A 25,736-nucleotide genomic window follows, 5' to 3' on the forward strand; every position below is an offset into this window, starting at 1 on the left:
AGGTTAGCATAGATTAAACTGCTAGCAGGATCACAGAGCACCTCAGCTGCTCAGCTCATTCAGCAATAGTATAGAAATGAATGAACCAAACCCTGAGAACAGCTCAGCCTCTGCTAGAGGAGAAACAGTTAATGCTCGTCAGTGCCATGGCTCAGCAGAGCTGCTTCACAGCCAGGAACTACTTTGTCCAGCCTCAGTTAATCAACAGCTGCTGTGCCTGCTTGGAGGTGAGTGCCAGGGGCAGCACAGGTGCTCAGTCCCCGCTCAGACCCATCTGGGGCAGAGCCAAGGGCAGGGAGCAGAGGAAGAGACAAAAGTGGAAAGAACCTCACATGGGCAGTGACCCAATTGGAGCCCTGTGCAGAGGATAAGCTCAGCTCTGGTTGTGGCTGTTTTCCAGTTCAGGCTACCTGGCCTCAGACAGTACAAGACCCACTGCTGGCCCCAGTCACAACTGCAGCTCTTGGGGCTTGGGAGAGAACCCTGAACTACACCACTGTCCAGTTACTGAAATTTAACAGGGGCAAAAAGACATCTAGTGAAAGGTTCTCAAGCTTTAGCTGAGGCACCTGCCCATCCTTGTGTGTCTGGAAGTCAGGTATCTTGGTGTTTTCCAGCTGGTAAGACAGAATACTGGAGTTCACATTGCCAAAATTATTCTGGTAACGCTGTTGCTGACAGTTGATGTTTTTATAGTCCCTCTGATACACCAAAATATAATGGGATGTTACTATGAACATCTCAAATCCAAAAAATACTTGGTATTTGGATCTTTATTACTCCAATTATATCCTGTCAAAAGGTAGATTTTTATACAATGAAGACCATACATCTTCACATTAAATGCCACTTTATCCCTAGGGTTTGGGGTTTTTTTCACACCTGGAAAGATCCTTATTTCATGCCCCAAAGACAGCACTTCAGTAAGAAAAAGGGGAGCTGGCTATCTTCCATTTTCTCAAGATGGAAATAATATGTTTGATCTTGCATGAAGAGCATCCCTATTCCTTTGTGAGATGAAATGATGGATTATTGAAGATGCCACAAGTGCGCACTGAATGACTTCATTCTGAGCCTCAGGCAGTCCAGAGGGATTGTATCACTGACAAGACCAATAATCTGATCAGTGGAGCTACAGGAGTTCCTCCCAGCCAAAGCAGAATGAACAGAGGGAGTGCTGTGCTCAGAGTGCTCCTCAGGTCTACAGCTGATCAAACTGACACAACAAAAAGCACATCCACACTTCAGTTCCTCCCAGGATTTGTTATGGGGGTTGTGCAGACTGACTCTCACTACGCAGAGGTCCCACAGTTGACTCAAAATAGGCAAATGCCGTAACAGTAGCAACACAAATTTCTGTATTTTGGAAAGATTTGTGAAAGGAAAAAATCCCAAATGTTTTGTGGCAGTCCTAAAACCACATAACAATCAGATTCAACCCTTTTACAAGTTTTTAAGAGCAACTAAGGGCACTGTCTTCTCTCTCTGGCCCTACCAGAGGATAAAGCCTGAGAACTCATGTAGCAAGAATAGACAGCACAAAACCAACAGGTAACCCAACAAAACAATTGAAAGCTTTTATTGTGATACCTTGAATAGATACAATATAGTGAAACAACAAATGATGTACAGTATTGCAAGGACAAAACAGCAACACAGCCATGTCACCTGTAAAAGAAAGCATTTTAAAGAGTTTAAGAAACAATGAGGCACAACTCAACTGCCATTTATGACTCATGCTTTAGACCTTAAACCACTTGTAACAGTCCTTTTTAAAAAGAAACCTCTGAAGCATCTGTTCCTTTTCCAGTAAGTGTTTATATTGCTGGTTGGCTTAACATGAGTCTCAGTGAAGTCCAATAAAGTGTCCAAGAAGTTTAACAATAATTTGACAGCTTCTTCCTCTCATGGCCAATATCCAAGGCTGGAGATGACTGAAGTTTGGTCTGTGAGTCTGGAGGTCACTGCTGCTGCAATCTGGCTGCTGAGATGAGTGGGCAGGAGGAGCCCCACAAGTGGCATTTGGAGGGAAGTGCATGGCCACCAGCCCTGGCACCCGACCTTGGGGAACTCTTGCACTGGTCCTCCAGTGGAAAATACAGATGACCTTTGGTTATGGGTGCAGTGGGGATTTGGTCAGAACCTCTGAGGCCAGTTTTTAACTCAAAGACATCGTAACCCATATGATTCCCAAGGACTGCAAGCACACCAACCCACACTGGTCATTATGCTGGGCCTTGCTACTGGGACATTACAATGGAGCTGTAACAATCTTCCTTCACACAGTTTGCCATTGTACAGCTTACAACCAACCAGGGGAATTCATATCCTGGCCCTTTTAACTGGCAGATGAAATTAAGGTTACCAGGCCACTAAAAGTATACAGCAGGAGTGGTTAGGCTGAGCAGTCAGCCATCCCTCACCAAATTCTGCAGCTGATTTCACAGCAAGTTTGCAACGTGACAATTTTTATACATGGCAGCATTGCCCTTCTAGTAATCAAAAAGGTACTTAAAGTAACCAGCCAAAGAAGAACTCTAGGGTTTGGAGGCAGACTCAGTCCTGGAAAACCATTGTTACAACCATTGTTTTGGACCTAGACAGAATGTGTGGTCAGATTACTAAAGTCACACCAAATTATGATTAATTACTTTAGGACAGGCATGGCTTTAGAGGTTCAGTGGAAAAAAAAACTTTCAATACATGTACATTTTTGCTAGCAAATTCCTATGCATCCCAATGAACATTTCTTCTAAGCCAGCTCATAGTCAGTTCATTTGGTCCAAGAAAGAGCCAGCAAGAAACAAAGGTTCACAAAAGCTTTTTGTTACAATTTATAAAAAACAAAATACAAAATAAATGTTAAGACCAAAAATAACCAGTACAAGTAACAAAAGTGCTCAAGTTGGAGGGGAAGTAAACTTGCCCAGAGCAAACACATACAAACTTTAAATATAATCTTTAATATATTACAAAAATTGGTTAGAGGGAAAATGCTTTAGTAAAATTTTTTTTTCAAGTAAGTTTATTTTTCTTTCAAATGACTGCTGGAGGGTTCAGTGACCAGACTGACCTCTTCACATCAGCCAGCAGTCATTGCTGTCTGGATTCAACTTTCACCAAAACCAATAACAAGAATTCTCTATATCTTTATGAGGGGAGAAAATAATCATTGATGCTGCCAAAGGACACGGGAAGAAAATTCACATATTCCCTCAAAAGAGTGAGCCTCAAGAATTGTTACATGGCAGCATAAAATAGTGATTCTGTATTAGTTCTACTCTTTACTCCTTCTAACCATCCACTCTTAATAAAAGACCAAAAAGAATATTGCTTTGTTTGGTTCTCTTGAAAGCCATAAACTTCACATATAGGTCATTAACTCTTTATGCCAGTAGTCTGAAGCTCTATGTGCTAAGCACTTGAAGTCCCAACCTTTGGCATCAAAGTTAATTAAGGTTTTGGTGAAAATGTCCAGTTTGAAATATAAATAATGCACTGAAGAAAGAGGTTGAATTTTTAAGAATAAGACTGTGTTACAGACAGCATTAGCTTACTAACAAAAGCTAGCCAAACCCCCAATTTTGGAGAGAAAAATCTTTAATACTTAACATATTTTCTTTAATTTCAACCCTCTCTGGAAAAGCAGCCATTACTTTTGCCTTCAGTCCAGTGTACTGCCTCAGCAAGTCTGTAGCCAGGAAATAAGAAAAGCCCAAAGATACACAAACCTCACACAAGCTGTTCACAAGTATCAACATTGCAACAGGACTTAGAAGCCAACACAAACTTTTTGCTGATAGAAGTTTTAGCGCCTTCCTTGTTGGCAACATACATTGCAATGGTGGAAAACAAAATCCCAAGAATTCCAGATCAAAAAGAGCACGAGACAGGCAACACCCAAGCCCATCTTGCATCACTGACATTGTTAAAAATGAGACCTGACGTGAACACAAAGTAGCAACATGTAAGCTACAAAATCCAGATTGAACATAACTGTACCACCTCAGGCCTCTGGACTGAAACCCAACAGCTTGAACTACTTCTCTAATTCTTACATTTTTAATTCATGGATATCAATCATGACAACATCTGGCAGGCAGTTTAGCCAGCCTGCATCACAGAGAATGTGTACACCTGGGAGAATGCTCCTCTCACTCCCCACAAAAACACTGGAAAGCTGGTTTTAAAGATTTGTATTGCCCCTACCCATTGGCATAATTTTTCATGTCTGACAATTTCTAAAGTGCAGCAGAGTTCAGAAAGCCTATGAGAGATTCCCAAAAACAGAACAGCAGCAGCAGCACCTGTGATTAAGTACACAGGTGCCATATTAGAATTGTTATTGAGAGAAAGGGATTTAGTATTGCAAGGCTTCTGTATTGTTCAGTTATAGGACTTATGTAGTGTTAAAGGGATTTTTTTCCAAACAGTTTGTCCTCAAGCATTAAAAGGATTAACATACAAAAAGTTTGTTTAATTTGAAAATTAAATTAGCAAATTTATGTAGAGCACTTCTTTCACAGTTGCTCAGTTTGCATACACAGATACCAACAGCTCATATTGTGCATATACTTTCCAGAAGTTTCTCTCATTAACTGATTCTATTAAAGAAACAGCATGAGAACAAAAGAGAAGGTGAGTTTCATATAAATTTTTATTATAAAAAGATACTTGGGGATGATTTAGCCAGCAAACCAGGAAAGCCTTTCCCCACCCCCAAATTTTAAAAACTATCTTGCTATTTTATTTTATGAAAAAACAAGTCAAACTTCCCTTCCCTCTTATTACTCCTCCTTTTCCTACAGGTACTATATTAACTTTCATGTCATAGGCTCTGGCCATTTCTCACAAAAATAAATATTTTTGTTCAAATGTAGCAGAAGCAGAAGACTTCAACAAGTTTCTTTGACAACAACCTCTTTGTCCAGTGCATTAGGACTATACATGTAAATGGAACCAGCCATAAAAATTTACTGATGCACAAGTCCCTGTTACTGGCAAAGGTACAGTACCAAAACTTTGTTTTTTCCTAATATACCAACTAATTATTTTTTTTCAAAATAGAAGATGCATATATTTTTTCTGTCTTTTTAATCTTGCAAGTTATAGTTTTATAAATTTTTTTATCCAGCAAACTCCTTAGGGAATATGTTGGTCTTAAAGGAACATATTCTATAGCATTATTGATTTTAAATCCTTCTATGTTATTTCATTAAGATAGCAAATCTCTGGCATAACCTTTCCTAACAACTTGAGACCTGCTAACTTCAGTCAGTGCAATTGAAATATTTTTTGAAGTGAGCACTGTACCTTTAACCAATTCACCTACAAGATGTACGTAGGTTGTGGTACACTCAAATTGAAAAAAGAAATTAATAACTACAATACTGCATCCTCTTCACTGCCAAACACATCAGAAAATGCTACATATAAAAAAGCACCCCATCCCATACATTCTTTCAGACTGCTCAGGTACAGAACTTCTACAGGACTGGAGTGTAGGTGTTTAGGCAAGAAGCATGCACAGCAGAAGTAGCATTAAAGGCATAGGTCAGAGAGATGCTAACCAGTAAAATCTGTTTTCAATTAGTGAACTGTTTCTCTAGTCTGAGAGAGTTTAGAAAAAGGTCATCCAAAATGTTCCAAAACAACTGTTCACACAATAGTACACGTACAAAAAGAGGGAACTTACACAAGGAGAAAAGGCAAACATGGCCTGAAATAGCCACTTACACTACACTACTCATTTGTGAGGTTTCAGAGTTCAGTGATATTCTCAGGGCCACTCTAGCCAAGCTCTTCCTTTACTTTGCAATAGTCTTTGTAAAGCCTGTTCCACAGAATATAGTCCAAACAGAAGGAAAAAGGTTGTGGTTCACTCCCAGCCATTGTCTTTTATCATGTGGGCAAGTTCAATGATAAATTTTCCTTCTTTGTATTTCTGACTGCTCTCAAAAGCATGTTCCTGAAAGGGGAAAAAATCAAGACAACACTGAATTAAGTTCAGGAAATGAAGTATTTTAAACTTCAAGCTTACAATAAAATACAAACCAGGAGCCATTACAGTTAACAACCCATATTGGTTACACCAAATAAGGGGAGGGAGGGAAAAAAAGAGAGGTTGAAAAGCAGTGAGAAGGAAACAGAAGCAAACTTCTCCTAAGTGGCATCAGCAAATCTACTGCACAGATCTTGCTGCAGAACTGTCCATGTTCTCTGTCTGCTTAGGGAATTTTAATGCTTTTTAAAGTGAAGGTTAGGAAATGGCATGTTATATGTGTGATTTAGTTATTCCCAGAAGTAATGAAAAGAGGGAATGCAAACCTCTTCAAAAGCTCTCCTCTATATTCATCATCACAGGAAATGCATTAGGAAAATGAAGATCTGAAGCTGCCCTGAATCAGTGAAAATCCTACCCAGAATCTAACATTTTCAAAACCTCAAACTTGCAACACAGCTGCAAGTGCACAGGTAAATTTTCAAATAACAGAATCTTGTCCACACAATTTTGTAAACAGTGTAATATGCTCAGTACCATTTATTGTAATTAGTATTTTTGCTGTATAACCAACTTTTGCAATCCAAGACACTACAGACTCGCTCTGATAATTTCTCCCACCTGGTTTAGTGCATGTGTGTTTGGCAGTTTTGCAAAGAGATTATCAAATACAGAAATATTAGATAGCTGTAATAGCACCTATAGCTCATGCTTGATTTGCAGTCCAGAGTAAAGTTATTATCTGCTACAGCATTTCTGCAGATGCAAGGAAGCAAGACTGTATTAGGGCCTGATGTACACAAAAGCACCAGAGCTAACTCACCTAAACTATCAGCAAAGGTGCTACTCAAACATCTGTGCTTCAAGATACAGACATTGATAGAGGATTTAAGTGTATTACTTACGTATTTCCATCCAAGAGTGGTTTTACAGTTTTCACAATAGATATCTGCTACAGCATGTAAACCTGTCAGAAGAACTCTCTCCTCTGCTGGACCACAGCCCACATTTACCCTGGAAAAAAGGGAGAAATTGTGTTAACTGATAAGTGTGTTTCTTTTCTTACTGTTCCCTACCCTTTTCTCCTGCAGACAAAAAATAGTTTAAAAAATGCCTAACTCATTCAGTGCTTCAGTGCTGCAGAAGTAACTTCCTCTGTTACACTAAGCAGAAGGAGAGGAAGAAAAAAAGGAGGGTTTGTTTCTTTTGGTTTTAAGTGGCTGTGGTGTCACTGTGGGTGATACCCACTTATTCCCAGCAACAAAGACAAGCTAAATAGTTAAACTTGCAGAGAACAGAACACCACACAGTAACTGGACACTTCTACAGTTTCAGGCTTTACTTCAAAAACAATTTGAGACCTCTCTAATGGAAGTCTGTACCAGTGAATCAGCACTAAGAGCTGAATTTAGAACCAGCTCCAAAATAGCAGCAAGAAAAAAGCCTCATAAATATTTCTGCTACAGATCAGCAGACAAAGTTCTGATGAACGAACAGCAATTTCAAAACAAAACATCCCATGAAGTGCAGCATCAAGCCAGTTTTCCCATAATTGAGTCTATGCAAGTTTTCCCATAAATGAGGCAAGACTAAACCAAGTTTTTAGACAGTTTTAAACAAGAGCAAAATTTCGCCATTTTTGCTGTTGTAGTACCAGATTCTTCCTATTAGAATTACAGCAGAAATCCCAGGTCACCACTGAACAACTACATATTAAAAGAATTTCAAGGATCTGCAATCAAATCCTTTGCAGTTACAGTTCCATTATCCTGGTCAAAAATAGACCAGGACACTCAACTGTATCTCTTTTTCAAAATGCTACAACACAAAAAACTGCTGAAAAATAAAGACAAAAATGCCATCCTGCATATTAAAAACTTAAAATGCACCCACTAACAAATGCAAAGAGCCTCCTATCAAGGGAAGGACATGCCTAAGATTGCAAATATTGGGCTTGATAAGATCACAGGGACCTTTTGCCTCTAGCACACTGCAATATTCAAGGTCATTTAAGATGTACCAAGTTTACTGAAACATTAACCTGTAAATGTATCCAACTGTCAGACTGGGAAATTCTTTCGACCACAGCAGAGTTGTCTAAAGAAAATCTACAGTCACTCAATACCTTGTGACTTCTGGAGTATCTCAGAATGGCAGCTTCTGCTCAAGACAGCTACCATTACATACACAAAAGGAATTTCACATTAACACATTCCCCTAATCTTTCAGCTCTTAGCAGAATTACTTAAAATGTAAGATAAACTCATCTATGTGCACAGGAATGCTTCAGAATCAGCCCAGTAGCTCTTTAATAACTATTGCTGGTGAGTAAAGCCAGCATTAAAAAGAACAGGGCAAAGTACAGCTACATTAATTCCTACTGTTTTCCCTTTGGGAAGCATAAAGTTACACTTTGCAGATGGTGTGCACAACCAGAACAACATACTTACACAGAATTGAAGAGGTAGGCTCGTCCCTGGCTTCCCTGGAAGGACTGCATTAAAAAAACAAACAAACAAAAAAAATTACACATGTTAAAAAAGACAAGCCCCACCAAACAAAAAATAGTTCCAGAAGGGTATGTAAGCAAACATAGTAATGCTAATACAGATATAAACTATTTTGGATGAATTACTTTATACCACTTCTTTATAGGAAAGTCTGGTCAGACAATTTTTCACCTCCATTAGATTTTTTACAATTATTTTATATTACTTTGTCAAGTGCTATTGCTCAGAATTCACTATCCATAACACAAGCAAAACATAGTTTTTTCTACCCCTCTGCAAGATATCAATTCTCATTTTCCTAGACATCCTTCATGCTAATTCAAATAATCTGCTTTTAACTCAAAGGGAATTATCCCATCTCCTCTGTCTTCCCCTGCTGCAGCCAGAAGATGATTTATTTCAATTTCATTGCATCATTTGATATAAGAGCAGTGAAATTCTGGAGCAAGCACAAAACCAGCATACTGTATTGAGGAAATGCATCTGATCAGTTTATAATTCACAGATAAGCTCAGCTTCATTTTAGTAAGACAACTGTTACCATCAAATGCCTGACCACAGGCATATGCTTTCAAATCTCTCACATTCCTGACAAACCATGACTGTTGGACTTTCTTGGCTGGATCTAAATTAATGTTTTAGATCAGAGCAGCAGCACAGTTTTGAATTAAAACCCCTAATCAGCCACACTTACTGGGGGCTGGTTTAGCTTGTGGAGCAGTTTCAGTGTCTGGGAACTGCACCCTTGATCCTTCTGAACCAACTAAACCAGCAGCTCTTCTTCCATGCACTCAGCAATATTAATGCAGTCACAGACCTGAACCTGTGCTCAGGATGGGAGCTGCAGACACCCTGGGAGAACTTGTGATCAGACCAGAACTAGTCACAGGTAAAACATTCCAAACCTGTGTCAGACACATCACTGCTTTCATCTGGTTCCTTCTGCATTGAATTATTTGGTAATTTAGATACAGGCATTATTTCCCATCCAAACAGGATCACACTGGAACTGAGGTTTTCTTTTTTCTCTTCCATATGGAATTCAATTAAAAAAAAAAAAAAAAAAATCTGTAAACTGTCTTTATTTTTTTTCTTCCAGCCTTTCCATTCTCTAACCTACTTTCAAGAAAATTAACTACTTTATCCATGATGCAGAGAAAGTACAATTGTTTTTAAGAATCCCTGTGGTTCTAGTGTTGAACATCACAGACCAACTTTTTAGAAGCCTGCATTAGATAATCATGAAAGCATCTTGGAAGGAAAATATCAACCTGAATACTTTTGCATGGTTTTGGTAGCATCAGGCATGAAACCATAGTCAGAAGGTCCTTTCTGCAATGGATTCCTCTGCAGACATGTATTTAGTTATATCATTACAAGTGATTTGACACTAAAATAGGTATTTTGCCAGTCTACCAACTAGCAACACAACAGCAATAATTGTTGTCTTTTAATTACTCAGAACAGTTTGCAAAACTCCTCCACCTCATAAAAAGAAAAGGCATATAAATTAATCCTTTTTGATCAACACTAACCAGATTCTATACTGCAATAAAGAATGTTTGAAGAAATCCCTGACTCTGGACTACTCTATGTAGCAATAGTGGCAGAGTAGTTACATGCAGCCCTTACATACTTGTAAAATCTGTAATATAAGATGAGAAATTCTACTTAACAGTTTATAGCACTAATATTTTATTATTTTAGCAACCATTTAAAAGAAGTATTGAGAGACCAGAATAAATGGCCTCAGGTTGCACCAGGGGAGGTTTAGGTTGGATACCAGGAAACATTTCTTCACCAAAAGGGTTGTCAAGCATTGGAACAAGCTACCCAGGGCAGTGGTGGAGTCACCACAGACACTGATGTGGCACTTGGGGACATGGTTTAGTGGTAGACTTGTCACTGTTGGGTTTTGTGGTTGGACTTGATGACCTTACAGGCCTTTTCCAACCTCTGTGATTCTAAGTAAGTTCTACCTTTAGCAAACACAAAAGAAAAAGTACTGTCTCCACCAGCCAGAACTACAAGTCTTATTTTTCACCAGGCAAGGAAAACCAGATAGGCTGTGCAGGACAGTGAAAGCTGAAACTTCAGGTGTGACTGACCCTGAAAAAGGGAGACTTGGTTGAGGACAGAGTCTGAGCAGCTCTGCCAGAAAGTAATTTATCCTTACAGCTACCTTTAAAACAAACAAAAAAACTCCTCACCACTAGTTCAGTTCTCCTGAGATACCTAAACACATCACAGAACTGGCAGAGTGGTGCAGATCTACACTCTGCTGTTCCTACAGTTTGTTCCTACTCTCTAGACTGGAGCCAGTGGGAAACAGAGAATGCTTACTGCAGGTGGAAACAAAAACTCTTCAGGTACTCTTAAAAACTGCCCATTAACAAATGAGTAACTAGGCTGGGTAAACAACACATTAATTTAGAGAAAACTACAGATGTGCAATTCCAAAATTTAAGAAAGGGTAAAGGAAACACTTCAAAAATCCTCTTATTCAGTAAGAAGTAAACATAGAACTAAAACTTCTTGTTTCATGTACCTGAAATTATTAAAAAGAACTTCCAGTACCATGATGACCATGATATTTGGTTAAGCTATTGCAAAAACTCTTAAAATGGAAAAAAGTTGCAGCCATTTCCCCTTGTTTTAAAAACTCCATGTTGTGAATTAAAATTCACAAATCCTTTTCCAAACAGCACCAAGAAATACTCTTTATTAATCATGTGCTAGTTTCTCTATTTAAATGTAATTACACATGCCAATTACATACAAATTGAGGGGTTTTTTGTCTGGTCCTACATAATAATTTTTAGACTACTTAAATGCCATACCTGAAGTTCCCCAGCAGGCTGAGGAAGAAAAAAAGATTCTAGAAAAAAAACAAGAGTCAGGAGATCTTCTGAACGATCTTATGCAATTATTTCTGCCAAGTTTATGTTTAGTCTTGACTTAGTATCACCTAATAAAAGCTCTCCTTTGACCCTGCATTTTTCAAAATTAAGCAAAGGGCAGTAACAGGATGCCAGGAATAGCACAAAAAGCAGCTATTCCCCTCTCTTGTTTCATAAGCTGAAAAAGAATTCAAGCCAAATGAAATACAAACCACTGGTTGGAAAGCACTGCTTTAGTTGTTTTTCTTTTCCTAATATGTTTTTAAAGATGACTTGACTTTTCTTGCACCCTTTGCTTTGTTGCCCTAGATACACTGTACTCCTCTAGGCTTATTTTCCCTCAGAAATGGCCATTACCTTCTAATTTTTAGGATTATCAAGGTAGAGTGGAGAGAGCAACACAGACAGGGTTGTGATTTCCTGTGACAGTGATTTTAGTGAAAGTTATTCACAGTGATTCCTGTGAAAGTGCTGACAAACATCTCCATCTCCTCCATTCCAGCCTTGCTTCCCATTCCCAGAGTATGACTGATGCATTTGATACCATCTTTTCCTACCTACACTCGTGTTTAGAGGCTAAGGATGATATCTACATGCCACAGAACGTTTGTTTCCATGCCCAGCTGTAAAGAGCAAGTTCCTCCATGTTTACATCACTCAGGTAACTCAACAGGAACCTGTAGCAACTTGTGTAACTGCATTCTGGAACACAGAAAGTGGGTCCAGGCAACTCAGACTTCCCTTTAAACCAGTGCCCAGCCACATCATCATTGAGCATTGAATGGTCTGCAATCCAGCCACGCACAACTCTTAATTTTTATTATCAATCTCTTGTCAGCACTTGGCAGTCAGTTTATTATTCACATGAACAGCTAAGACTTTTCCCCAAAAACTCTATTCAAACATGACAAAAAGGTACACACCTGTCACAGATGGATTCTCTTAATGGTGTGAGAAAGATTTGTTATCAGAGTTCTAAGCCTACTACTAGAAATGAAAAGAGGGCAACTGAGTTTGGTGCTTGAGATGCTTGCTAAGCTTGTAACTTTGCTATAAACATAGTATTTTGCATAATCAGAAAAAGATTAATACTAAACATTTGTTTTTACCAGCACAAGGTTTCTCACACTCTGCACTGTATGATTCAGTTACACTGATATGAATTTCAAGGGACTGACATGTTGAACACCTTGTGTGTCAGCTCCTCAAAGAAAATGAAGGAAAGTACTTTAAATGGCAGTGTCAAGGACTAACAGGCACAACTGTTCAAACCAGTCTCCAGACAAACCACTCTTCAATAGAATAAACATCACCTATGCAAACACAAACTCTAACTTTGCAACATTTGTTCAGCACTGCCAAGATCACAAGCACTATACATAAAACTAAAGCAGAACATTCCATTCAAACTGAGTCTTAAATATGTCTTACCCAGTAGAGAGGAATTAGAAGAGAGTGGCAAGTGTGACCAACTCTCATCAATAATGACTCACAGCAACCAGGATTTCTACTTAGAAGATGAGCAATTTATCAGTTCCACTAATATCTGCAGTTGAACTTTACACTTGCTATAAGGCTGGTTTTTATGGTCCTCAGTTAATAATACTGTATTGATTTATGAGTTAACTTATTCCTTAGAAAATCCACATCTTCGACCAGCTGCCCATTTTACAGAAGGATGTGTAAGATCTATCATGTTTTCTTGTTTCAGCACAGCTGAAAGTATCCAGAATGTCTAGTAGTATCAGCAGTAATGTCAAGCTGTGCTTACAAACTACAGTAAAGTCACCTGCAAGGATGGTTTGGAACTAGGATCTTTTCAAGTCATCTGACAGTCCTCTGTCACTGATACATTGTGTAGTAAAGAAGCTTTTTTACGTGTTTCACTTGCACACACATGCAGAGTTAGGTATGATCTATGCTTGTAACCCACCCTTACCTCTAACAGCAGGATTAGCTGTTTTACCCAGGAGGAAAGGAAATATCAGTCAAGCAGAACATGTATTTACTGCCCTAAGGCACAGCTGAAGGCATGGCTGGGGGAAGGGATGCTACTGAAAAGCTTATGCCATCAATTATTCCCCAGAGATGGGATTAGATTGCATGGCTAGAGATCATGCTCTACAGCAAATATCCAGGGAAACTGCCATCTTAGCATGTATTGGGGGCAAGGCAGGCATTATTCTGAGCAAGTCACAGGGGCATTACCAGTGTCTGCAAGCTACTCAAGACATAGAAATAAAATATTAAAGAAGTAAAATGAAATAAGTCCATAGGTTTTTATTTGGTTTAATTTTCTTGAGTTTCCTTTCATTTGCTGGAGTTCCCTTTACAAGCTAAGATAGATCAAGCTGAATCAGTTCTCTGAACAAATAAGCAAATTAGGGAAATACAGAAAATTGTATTTGTTAGGGGCAGCATTTTTAAAGTAAACCAGAAACACAAGTGCTCTGATGTGTGAGATTATCTCCTCAGCAAGATGCATCAGAGACTGTAAAGATATCCTCTCACTTCCACACTTACAGCATAAATTCAGAAAACTGAATTCAACCTAAGGTACAGACAAAAAAAAATTATCAGGGGAAACCCCCCACATTTATTCCAGTTGGTGTTTCCCTCACATCCAACTCCTCGATAATGAAGACCACCAGAGATGCTGCTGCTCAGCTGCTTCCTAGTCTAGAAGACTCCATGACAAATATTTTTTAAAGTTCATTTTCATTTAGTTATTTACTGACTTTAATTAAGCAAGTTACAAAGTTCTATATGTAGAAAATAACCTTAAAAAATTCTACCCCAAAAACTGCATGCCTGCAAACCTGGCAAATGATATTTCCCCAAAGTGAAGACTTTGTCAGGCAGGACAAGTTATCTTGACCTATGCAGCTTCTTGAATGGATTTCAGAAATAATTATGTCAAAATACACAGAGGAGAACACTTCCCTTGCACTTTCCAACTCCTTTAAGCTTTCAAATCTATTCTTGGATGTTTTCCAAAGATTGCTTCCCTTTCAAAAACTAGATTCTTCCCCCAGAAGAAAAAAATGAACCCAAAAAACTAGAAGCCTGTTGGAAAAAAAAATTATCACCAGAATATTTATGAAATTGGTGCAGGAACAAAAACAGCCTTCAAGAATACATAGAACAGGCCCATCTATCTTTCTAAATACTCATTATATCATAAGCAAACGAGGATTACAAATTGAACCAAGCTAAGCACAGCATATTTACTTAAAGACAATAAACCCTTTAAAAAAAATTCCTCTTGATCTCATCAGTTAAATAGTGGAGGACAAAACCACAGATTGCTAAGCACGACTAAAAATGTTTTAGCATCTATTTAGGCTTAGGACTCTTCCTTCTCATCAATAATAGAAGAGCAATCATACTGAATGCCTTAGAGAACTAAATTTAAACACTAAGATCATTCTTTCACCCACAAGGTGCAAGGATTTCCCAGTGCAGCCAATGACAGTTACATATATATGTGTGTGTGTGTGTGTATACACCTTTATGCAGCACTTATTCTTGAAAATATTGACACATCTAGTCTTGTCTGTAACTTCACATGACTTTTTCCCCCTCTGGTCAGAGATGCTTGGCAATGAATGAGACAGAAAAAAGTGACAATATTTATACAGACATCTCTATCTCTCCATTCCCAGAATTAAGGCACACTGTAAGATGCTTCAACAGTCTTCAAGCAGGTCAACCTTGAGCAACAAAATATTAATCCTTTGCACCATATCCACTAGGTTTCAAGAGTCTATTAAATATTTGTATTTTTCTGTAATTTGTTGGATCATACCTGAAATTCTAAACAGTTATTGCAATTTAGTAGGTACAAGCCACTCTCAAGTCTTTTGGAGTTTTAAAATTATTAACATATACTGTTCGGTCACTTTCTGTGTGCTGTTTGAACATCTTAAATCCACAAAGTGCCTCCTATGGTATCAATTTTAAATCCACTAGGTGCTTCCTGCAGCATCAGCTCCTTGCCTTACTCTTCATTAAGACCCATGGTTTGCTCATAGTTTACTTCTCTTCTGTGCCTACAGTCCTGGTAGGGTATGATTCTAAAAATATTTGCCTCTTTAAAAAAATTTTAAAGAGATATAGGTTCTCCCCCATCTTGTGAACATACCCCAGTGTAGGGATGATTGGTTTGTTCCTTCTCATAGCATTTTAAAAAATACTTTAACATCCTGCCAGACTCTGAAGGCTTTGCCAAGGAGGAAATCCAGCACTGGCAGACCTGTTAGCAACTCAAATCAGTCATGTCTAAGATGCACCTGACACCACCTCAAACTTACACTTCCTCCAATTAAAAGTCACCTGGAGTTTATAAGTTCTCTGTATCCTTCAAATCAATGGTCACCCCAAGGCAACCTGGGAGTTATAAATTATTAAGGCAACTGTTCATACACATGTGCAGCTGTACAGACTAACATTTGTCATTATCTCTACTGACAACGACCTCCCAGTCTGGGGCTCCTAATCTTAACCAGTCCTCTCCCCACACCTTCCCCAAACTGTTCCCCAGCTGCTGAAAACACAAGGTTATTACAGAGTGAAAACCTCTAGAAATGTATGTTCTAACCATTAACATCATGTTGATTTCAACACCAGGCAACACACCAAGTCCTTTCACAGCTGCAGAGAAAACAAACCACAACTGAATTCACTTGAGCAGGTAACACATTTTTGGCCTGTCTCATTAATCTGTGTTCTTATTTCTAAGTTATTGCCAAGACTCTTGGTTGCCACTTTATCACCAGCAAAGGCACAAGAAAAAGAGAGCTTTGTGATTCATTCCAGGGCAGGAAACATATCCTGCTGCTCAAACAGAACAGAAATAAAATGAAAAGGTGATTCATGTATGCTGCCATCCTTGTCACACAATTGACATCAACAGTTCTCAAAAGCAGAAGAGTTGCAAATCTGTATTGAAGTTGGGTATTCTGAGGATCAGAATCAAAGGAATGATTGACAGAAATATGCAGCACTTTTTGCTTTTCCATGACAGACCAACATTTAAGAGAAACACCACTCAGTTCACAGCATAACTTATCTTTTCATCTTCAACTCAAAAACCACTACAGTGTCAGGTATAATAAATCCTTATGCCTCAAAGCATATTAGAAAGCCAGTTGGAGCTGCTTTAAATTAGAAGTGCATCACATTTTTTGGTTCATTTCTCCCTGACCACACACAAGAAACAACCACCATGTACCCAGAAAGGAAGGGGTGAGGGACAACCCCCAAAGGAAGCAGCTACAGCCAGGCATTAAGTAAATACTGTTTGCCTTTATCTGCTGCAGAGGACCTGTGGCACGGGGTTCTGGCATGAGATAGTACAGGAAGCATTTGGAAGAAAGTGAGATCCTGCAACCAGAAATTGTATTTAGAGAATGTAACACAGTTTTAGGTTTGAACTAGGCCTTCAAGGTAAGGCAGTGGGAGGGGAAGTCAGGTTGAACAGTCTAAGTCTCTACTCCCTCAATAAATCCAAACCAGACCAGGAACCACACTGTTCTTTGTTAACTTTAGATTGTATAGAATCAACTTGCTGCACGTCAGGTTGGTTTGTGTTTGTTTGGCATTTTTTTCCTGCATCTGAGCAGTTACAGTAACTAGAATTCTATGCGAAAAAAACATCTCTAATAAGTTCATTGTATATAATGTGCTTCAACTCCCCCACCCTCCCAAGGGCCAGCTGTACTTATTTTTAATGATCCAAGTCTATTGCTTTGCAGTTGTTTCCATCAGAAGAACTTCTCCAATGTTGGATCATGTAAAGCTTCAGCCTATGGAAGATGGGCTTTCCAAAGCTATGTCCCAAATACAAGTACAATAGATGACAAAAGTTTTTTATTTTAAAAACATACAAAAAATATACTGCACATTTAAATGCATTTCTCTTTTACCATACAGATTTAGACAATAAAATATGGTTAATTTTAAATAGACAAAATATGAACCAGCTGTCAAATAAGCATATGGTCAACCTGCAAGTACAAATACTTTTGTAAAGTGTCTTCATCAAAAATTAAAGAAGCCAGAAATCAAGCAGAATCCACCTCTGACACCCTTTCCAACACCATTAGAAACAACTTAGAAGTAATTATTTGTATTTAGTACAGATTTTTTGAAGAGTCCTCTATGTTTTCTTTGAATTGAAAATTTGATTCTTAACATTTGGAATTATTTATGAAACTGTAAAATGAACACATGATTTGCTTAACATATTTGAAGTATTCTGTTGACCAAAGCTCCCAAGCCCTTGGAGAAAACTGGCTCATGTAGCAAATGTGGCAGCTCAGTTGGCATGCAAAATCTAAGTCCACAAAAAGAAGAGCTTCCTATCAAGTATGTGCTTGGATTGCATTTTCTCAATGAATTAATACATCCTAAGAGACACAGAAAAAAAATGTTTCTTCCTATGAGTATCTACAACCCAAAGTTCAGGAAAGATTAAGCCCTCACAGTATTTTTTGGCCCAGAGGGAAGTGAAAAATGAAACTGAGTGCTTTTAATTTAGAACCTAGTGGTACCAAAAAGGCCTCATACTCAAATTCTGAAGTCAACATGGAAAAAAATTAAATTCAAGAAAAAAATTGTATGGGGAAAACCCATTATTGCCTGATAGCCCTTGGATAAGCAAGCAGGTATACTTTATCCTCACCCAAAGAAAACCTAAATTCAGAAATAGCAGCATTTTCAAGCCCTCCCATCTCTTCAGCACTGAAAAGCAACATCACCTGAGTGCTACTGAACACACAAACAGGCAGGAGCAACAGAGAGAACTTTTAGTGTCCAACCTTTTATAACTAACTTTATTTGACAAAACAGTTCTATAGCAAACATTCTGTATTAAAATTTTTGAAAAGCAACTGAAGTGTTTTCTCCATGACAGCATAAAGAGTAATTTAATCAAGAGTCTGTTTGAAGCAAAGAATGAACCAGTCTGTCAAGTATCCCAAACTTCAAGCTTTCCTACATATTTCATACATCACAAGTCTTGTTTTCTTCTAGCAACAGAGAAGAAGGGCAGGCCTAGCCTGTTTCAAGGTTCCACCAATTCTCTAAGCTCAGACAGTCCAACTATTTTGAACATCTCTGGCTAATCATATTCCTTAGGAGCAAAAGCATCTTTACAGATTCAGTAACACAAGTGGGACACTCTGGAAACAGACAGATTTATGACCTTCGGTCCAGCAGAGTCAGAAGAAATCTCTATCTGGAATAACCATAACCAGAATAATTTCCCTACCCAGAGATCCATGCTTTCTTCTGACAGTTCTCCTTAGCAGACTTTCCAGATACAACAGCTCACAAATAGTACCCACCTGACAGCAGACAGGTTCTTAACACAGGAAATGTATTAGATCAACATTTATGCCACATTCAGAAGCTTCCAGAATACATCCAGTTCTTAGTACACAACATGTATGACCTAAGAATGAACCCAGGGAAGATACTTTGAAGTGTGCATCAATTTGCATCCCTTATCTACTGGCAGTGGTGTCACAGTGACAACCATTTTGGTTAAGAAATAATTCATGAGGTCTCTAAAGAAACCACTTGCCTTGGAGATCAATTCATCGTGATTGGCGAGATGGGCTCTGCAGTGGATACAGCTGTAGGTTCGGTGACAGTTTGGCAGGTAAGCCTGGAACGTTTTTGATTTTGTCATTTTTACCATCTCTGCTGGTGGCTCCTCACTCAGCTCAGGGCTGGCACTTGAAGAATTACAACTTTGCTGAACTCGCTGACAAAAGAAACACTGGAATATGCAAGCAAAAGCCGTTGTTGTTCTGGAGTGTGTGTGGCACTTTCCACACAAATGACAGAAGAGAAACAGTCACAACCTGTAGGTGAAAAGAGCAGAACAATTAGCAGCTTACAACAAGACCAGAGTTAACTTGTTATTCAACAAGTCCAGCCATAAAGCAAAGCATTATTTGGAGCAAATGCCTGGCTGCACTACAGGCCCCTTTTTCTAAGGAGCTGCGCAGTTCAAGTTCCATTCAACACAGCAAAAAGCAGTTCTGTTCCACTAATGGCTTCTACTCCATCACACTTCTAATGAGGGACAAGATTCAAACAGTTCTCCACCAAACACAAGCACTTTCTACATTATACCAGGTGTACTCTTGAAGACATCCATGCAGAAAATCACACTAAAAAGGTAGGGAGGGAGAGAAGTTAATTTGTCTTTGAAGTTCTAGTGGTCAGTTCCAATATAGTGAGCAACAAGGAAAGCAATCTTGGAAAACATCTCTTCTGTCCAACAGTAAATAAATATATTTTATATGTTTGCACTTCAGTTTCCAGCAGAAGTCTTGCAGGATCACATCTGGCTTTAAGTCAGACGGCTTTAAATATCAAGATGCTGCCACCCTATTCAGGGATCCCATCTACTCTTTCAAGCTCTGCAGAATTATGCCTTTAGGCAAAGACCTTCTTAACTGGTGTCCTGATCAAAGCTAATGAGGTACTTCCTCACTGTACCAGAATAGCCTAATGGAAGCCACCGAACCCACAATCTGATACTGAAGCTAAACTCTGCATAGAGAACACCCAGCTGCATCCTCAGCCCTCAGAGTGCATTTCAGAGACACTACATGTCAGAGCATGCACAGCCTCCCGCTGTGCTGGAAAGCAAACCTTTTTAGTTTGCCTGAAAACGAAACAGATGCTAAACACTGATAACACCTCCTGGTCTGTCAGGCCAGCAGTTCCCAGGCTATGCAGGCACCGTGCTAATGAGCAGCACTCTCAACACTGCACAGTCAACTTATGTCACCGGCTGTCAGGTGACTGCCTCAGTAGGTCAATAGCACAAACAGAAATGAGAGACAATATAAGGAATTCACAGTATGCTGATCCAGCTAAGAGCGTGCAACTGACTTACCACAGTGGTAAGCTGTGTGCAGGGCAGCACTAACCTCTCTTCTAGCAGTGGGATACTGGTAATATCTGCTAGAGCAGATAGTGGAAGCCACACAAATTGAAGCCTGTTTATAGGAAGCAGTCACTGTGCTTCAAAAGAAGCCTCGGGAAAGCAATCTGTACAGCAGGCCTAGCACATGGGACAACCACAGCAAAACTTAAAGGGGTTTCGCTTTAGGTATTTTAGTCCTAAGCAGGAGAAAACTCAAACTACTGAAGGACTTGCTAAAGAAAATTTCTTACACAAAGAATTGCAAAGGCAGAGATAAGCCAAAAACAAGACACATAACACACACCAGGCAATCCAAAAAAATAAAGCAACAATGGAGACAAGTTGTCATCCAAACCATGGATCTACACATGAGAATGATTGGGGAAGCATTTGATAAGGGATACATTTATGTGTTTGAAATATTAACTCATTTGGCATGAAGAGCAGGACTTACATGTTAATAACAACTTAAACATTATATACTTAGTGTCCCAAGATAATTTAATTACAGCTGCACAGGGATGAATAATTACATTATTTGCAGAAAACAGTTCACTGTTGTAGAACAACTAGATATGAAGCCACATTTATTAGAAGAAAGATATACAAGAAAAGTAACCTAAGAACATGAGATTTCTGTTAAATTCCCTGTTTGAACTCAATGGTAGACACAGATGTTATTTAGGTTAATAGAAATAGACAAAACCAGAACAAAACAGGGGTTTGGAACGAAAGGCACCACATGCTAAGATATTTTGAATTTGGCTTAAATCAAACCCTTCCATCAGTAAGTGAAACACGAGTTCAATCCTTGCAGAAGCTCCACAAGTGTAAATGTGGCACTCGGGGATGTGGGTCAGTGGTGGCCTTGGCAGTCCTCGGTTAATGGTTGAGCTCTATGATCTTAGAGATCTCTCCCAACCTTTGCAATTCTGTGATCCAGAATGTAAAAAGAAAATATTTTTCTTCAAGGCACTCCTAGAAATGTTTTTAGTTCACACTTCTAACGGGAAATCCGGACTCTTACAGACTCAATGTACTTCAGGTACAGAAATTAAAATATCTCCAAGGCCCATTTAACAAAACTGCATTTGCTATTGCTCTTTTCAAAAAGACCACTCTGTTTGTGACCCACCATGGGAATCACGGTTATGTTAACAGCACAACCCAAAACAAACCATTTCCTCGCTCGCTCTAACAACGCTGCACAAACCCGGCCTCACTTCCCTCTCTCAGTCAGGAGCAGCTCCTCGGGCCGCCGCTCATTATCCCGCACAGAGCAGAGCAAAAACGCGAAACCAACTATTCCCCCGTCCTTCTCCGGCCGCGGCACAGCCCGCGCCTCGCTCCTGCGCCAAGCCAGGTGTGTCTGTTTGTGCGGGCACCTACCGGAGCGGCGGCGGGGCTGGCGGGGCTGTCCGGGCCGCGGGAGCCGCTCGGCGACCTCCGCCCTCCTCCCGGGCCGCCCCGGGCCCCGAACCCCAAATCCCCCGGGCCGGGCCGGGCCGGGCCGATAGACAGCGGGCCCGTGACGTCACCGGGGCGGGGCGAGGGGCGGCCAATGGGGCGGGGTGGCCCCGCCCCCGCGCGGGCCCCGGATGTGTAAACAAACACCCCGGTCAGCGTGGCGGGGGGGGGGCGGCCCCGCACACACCGAACCCGCACACAGAACACACCACACACACACCGAACCCGCACACGGCACCGGCCCCGCACACAGAACACACCACACACAGCCGGCCCCACACGCACCGAACCCACACACCAACACAGCCGGCCCCGCACACACACCACACACCGGCCCCGCACACACACACCACACACACAGCCGGCCCCCCATAGCACACACCACACACACAGCCGGCCCCCCATAGCACACACCACACACACAGCCGGCCCCGCACACACACCGGCCCGGTGTGCCAGGAACCGGCCGCTCCTGCGGGGCGCTAAGGAAGGAGCGACGCTTAAAGAGTCTTTGAGCAGCTGCACAAAGCCGGACACAGCCTGTGTACGCGCTCTCGGTAACCTGCGGTGAGCTTATCCAGCAGGGAAAAGCCTCCCGAGTTAGAGACTGAGCCACAGGAGCCTCATTTTCACCTTTACATACCAGGAAATAACAGGAGAAAATAAAGCGTGGAGAAAGTTACCGGCTGACCCCCCGCCACCCCGCCGGAGGGAGCCGCTGGCCGTGCGCCCTTAAACCCGTTTCCTCTCTCAGGCCGGAGCTCGGAGCTGCCGCGGCGGGTGACGCCGTCCGTTTTCTGTCCCCCCCCCCCCCGCGGCGAGTCCGGCAGGACAGAGGCTCGTTCCCGCTCCGGCCGCCCGAACACGGCCCCGCGCTGCTCCGGCCACCGGCCCCGAGCCCAGCCTCGCCCCCCCTCCATTATGTAAACCGCCCGTACCCGCCCCGCACCGAGCGGGCTGCGGGCAGACAGCGCTGCCGTCATTTCCAGGCGCTATAAATAGCCCGAGCCGCCTCCCGCCAGCAAAGTTGGCTCGGCGGCCCCGCACGCGGGAGAGGCGGCCCCCCCCCGGCCGGGGCGAGCACGGGGCTTCTTCCACCCGTGCCTTTCCCCCCGCCCCAAAAAAATAAATCCCAGCACGGGGAAGAGGGGCCGCTCCTCGCCCGCCCGGTACTCACCGCTGCGCCGCGCCGGCTCCACTCCCAGCCCGGGCTCCGAGCGGCCCCCGGGCCCCTCTCCCTTGGGGGGCACGGGCAGGAGGGGAGGCGGGAGCCCCGGTCCTCGCGCGGCGGGCAGCAGAGCTCCGCGCCGGGCCTTCACCGAAAAACAAAGAGAGGGGATCAGGGCAGGGGGCGGGACGCGACGGCTTCCCTCGCCTCGAAGGCACCGTCTCGGCGGTGGGTCATAGACGGGGGCCGGGCGCGCGTGTGCCGCGCTGGGGGCCGAGGAGCGGCCGAGGCATGGTGCCGTTCCCGTGCCGTGCCCTCCGCCCGGGCTCCGCTCCCGCCGCCGCCGCCGCCGCCTTTGTTTTGCTTTGCCCCGGCCCGGGGGCGCAGCGCCCGTTAAACGCGCCCCCCCCGCCGCCGCCAGCCAATCGCCGCGCGCCCTCGCGCGCGCGCGCCCCCCGCGCCCGGCCCCGCCTCTCCCGCGCGCCCCTCCCCTCCCTCGCCCCCGGCTGTGCGGAGGAGGGAACGGGCTCGCGCCGGGGGGCGGGGCCAGAGCGCGAGCGAGGGGGTGTGTGCGTTGGGGGCGTTGACTCCACCCCCCTCTCCCCGTTTGGCCCCGCCCCTCCCGGCCGGCCGGTGGGCGCTGTGGGGGCAGGCGCATGCCGCTGGGCGCGTGCCGCGAGCGCCCCCCCCCAAGGGCGGGAAACGGGCGGCGCGCGCTCCCGGGGCTGAGGCGGGCCCGGCCCTGAGGGGAGCGAGCGGCGGGACCGCGGCGGGAACGGGGCCAACGGGAGCCGAAACAGCCCCTGCCCGAGCAAACCCGGCTCGGTTCCATCGCCCGGCGCGGTCTCCACGTGAAAGCGCCGCAATCGGCTTTGGCGGATTGATCAGAGTGAGTTTTCACACCCAGAAAGTTATTTGCCCTCCTCGTTTCTGCAGGAATTAGTAAAACCCTGGGAGGTGGCACTGGTCTGGTAAAACTTAAGGAAAAAAACATTAGAAAAAACATGCTGTGGAAAAAACATTAAGGAAAAAAAAGGCCACTTAGAGGCTGAAAGAGTTTGGGAAAAGCCCATTGTTTATAGACAAAAAATACACAGGTTTTATGGTGTCACAGACCTGTTTTCAACGTTAGGGAACCAAAACACAACTCATACACAAGTAGTTTCCCAAGTATTTGAGGTCTGTTGGCAATGATCGTGTTTTTCTTTAAAAAGTCAATAAAAGCCACCCCCTGGTTTATTTTGGCCGTACCTTTATTTCCACGGGCAGTGCAGGGACAGGAACTGCTGGAGCCCGTGACGGAGTTGTCATTTGCACTGTCCCCGCAGGGCTCTGCTCCCATGCCATGAACTCACCATCAATAACACCTTTGGCGCTTCCTTTTCTTGTCGGTCCTGACAAGGTTTTTCTTTTTTTTTTTCCTAATCTTTACCAAGCGGTTTGTTTTCTTTACCCAAAGGGCTTTAGTACTTTGAGGAATACTAGAGAGAGAGCATCCATTACAGTTCAGCTACTGGCTATGATCAGTAAACCATGTGCTTGTTGATTTTATTCTGGCTGTCCATTTTTTAATATAATTCACATGTTTATGCGAGGGTTTTGTCATATCCTTCCTCCTTAACGGCAAATTAACAGTATAAAAAGTAAAGTATAAATCACAGTAAAGAAGAAATATGCTTTGTTGAAACAGCAGGACACAAAAATCTGTGAGAGTATTTCCAGTAGGGCTTTTACTGCAATTTTCCCATCACCTCTCCAGCTCTGGTAGCTGGAGTCTTGTAAGAGCAGGAGAAAGGTGATAATCCTGTGGATTTACTTAGCTACACTTCAGAGTGCACTAAATCCAGCTCCCTAATCCAGTTCCCACAAGATGAGTTAGATGAGGCAAAAGCTAAAGACGAACAAGGTAATAATTGGAATAGAAAAAGAAGCAGGGATGTAGCATAGTTTGATAGAGAAATGACGTGAAATCTGGTACAGTGCACATTTAGCAACGAGCAGAAAGTCATGGTACAAACAATGTTGATCTCTGAACTGTTGGTGCTGCTGTGCCTGCCTTTCTCTGGGTATGAACACAACACAGGGATTCTCTCTTGTGTTTACCTCGAGAGACCTGCTGTGATCTTGGTTTAGGTGTTGGGAACTGACCAGGTTACACAGAGCCGGGGATTGAAGCTTACATGACGAATAAAAAACAACCAGCAATCCAGTGTGGAATGTAGAAATGACTCTCCTTTTCAGAGATGACAAGATGGACAAGGGGGAGAAAGAAGTGTCTGTCATTCAGCAAGGACAGCAAAGGATCCTGAAAGCTGAACAGTGTTTCCATTGTTTTAACACAAGCTCTGCTTCTCTACTGAAAGATCCAAATGACAAGGACACTGAGGCTTTCTTTCTCTTGGCTGTTTGTTTCCCTAGTAACAAATACACAAGCTGCACTGTTAGATACTATCCTTTCATCCTTTTCTCTCTCTCTCTCTCTCTTTTTTTTTTTTTTTTTTTTTTTTTTTTTTTTTTTTTTTTTTTTTTTAAGATAAACACATGTCAAGAATGTAGCCAGTGGTAGCTGGTGAAGGTTGCCTGTATGAATGAACCTCCAATACAGTGTGCTGTACTTGAGGGCACTGCATGGAATCAGTGGCTGAGACAGTGAAATAACTTAAAAAGCATAGAAGAAAATTATCATTACTTCCTTTGCTTCTTCAGGATATGTTACGTCTCAAAAGTTTGGAGACTTTAACCA

General features: G+C 42.1%; 1 protein-coding gene across 3 annotated transcripts; it reads right to left on the bottom strand.

Annotated features, from left to right (window-relative positions):
- Nucleotides 1–1,552: 1,552 nt before the first annotated feature.
- On the bottom strand, nt 1,553–23,441 carry YPEL1 (yippee like 1). Of its 3 annotated transcripts, none has more exons than XM_083874236.1 (5): nt 23,003–23,441; nt 19,000–19,282; nt 8,452–8,495; nt 6,907–7,015; nt 1,553–5,968 (listed from the first exon to the last, which is right to left on the bottom strand). In XM_083874236.1, exons 2-5 carry the CDS (start codon nt 19,114–19,116, stop codon nt 5,879–5,881), a joined length of 360 nt encoding a protein of 119 aa, XP_083730362.1. In that variant the 5' UTR covers nt 19,117–19,282; nt 23,003–23,441; the 3' UTR covers nt 1,553–5,878. The 3 variants fall into 3 exon arrangements, with proteins under 3 accessions (XP_083730362.1, XP_083730363.1, XP_083730364.1); XM_083874237.1 differs by lacking the exon at nt 23,003–23,441 and adding an exon at nt 22,469–22,550; XM_083874238.1 differs by lacking the exon at nt 23,003–23,441 and adding an exon at nt 21,537–21,553.
- Nucleotides 23,442–25,736: the final 2,295 nt, after the last annotated feature.

Source organism: Zosterops lateralis, assembly GCF_965231275.1.
Source record: "Zosterops lateralis genome assembly, chromosome: 17".
Taxonomy (NCBI): Eukaryota; Metazoa; Chordata; class Aves; order Passeriformes; family Zosteropidae; genus Zosterops; species Zosterops lateralis.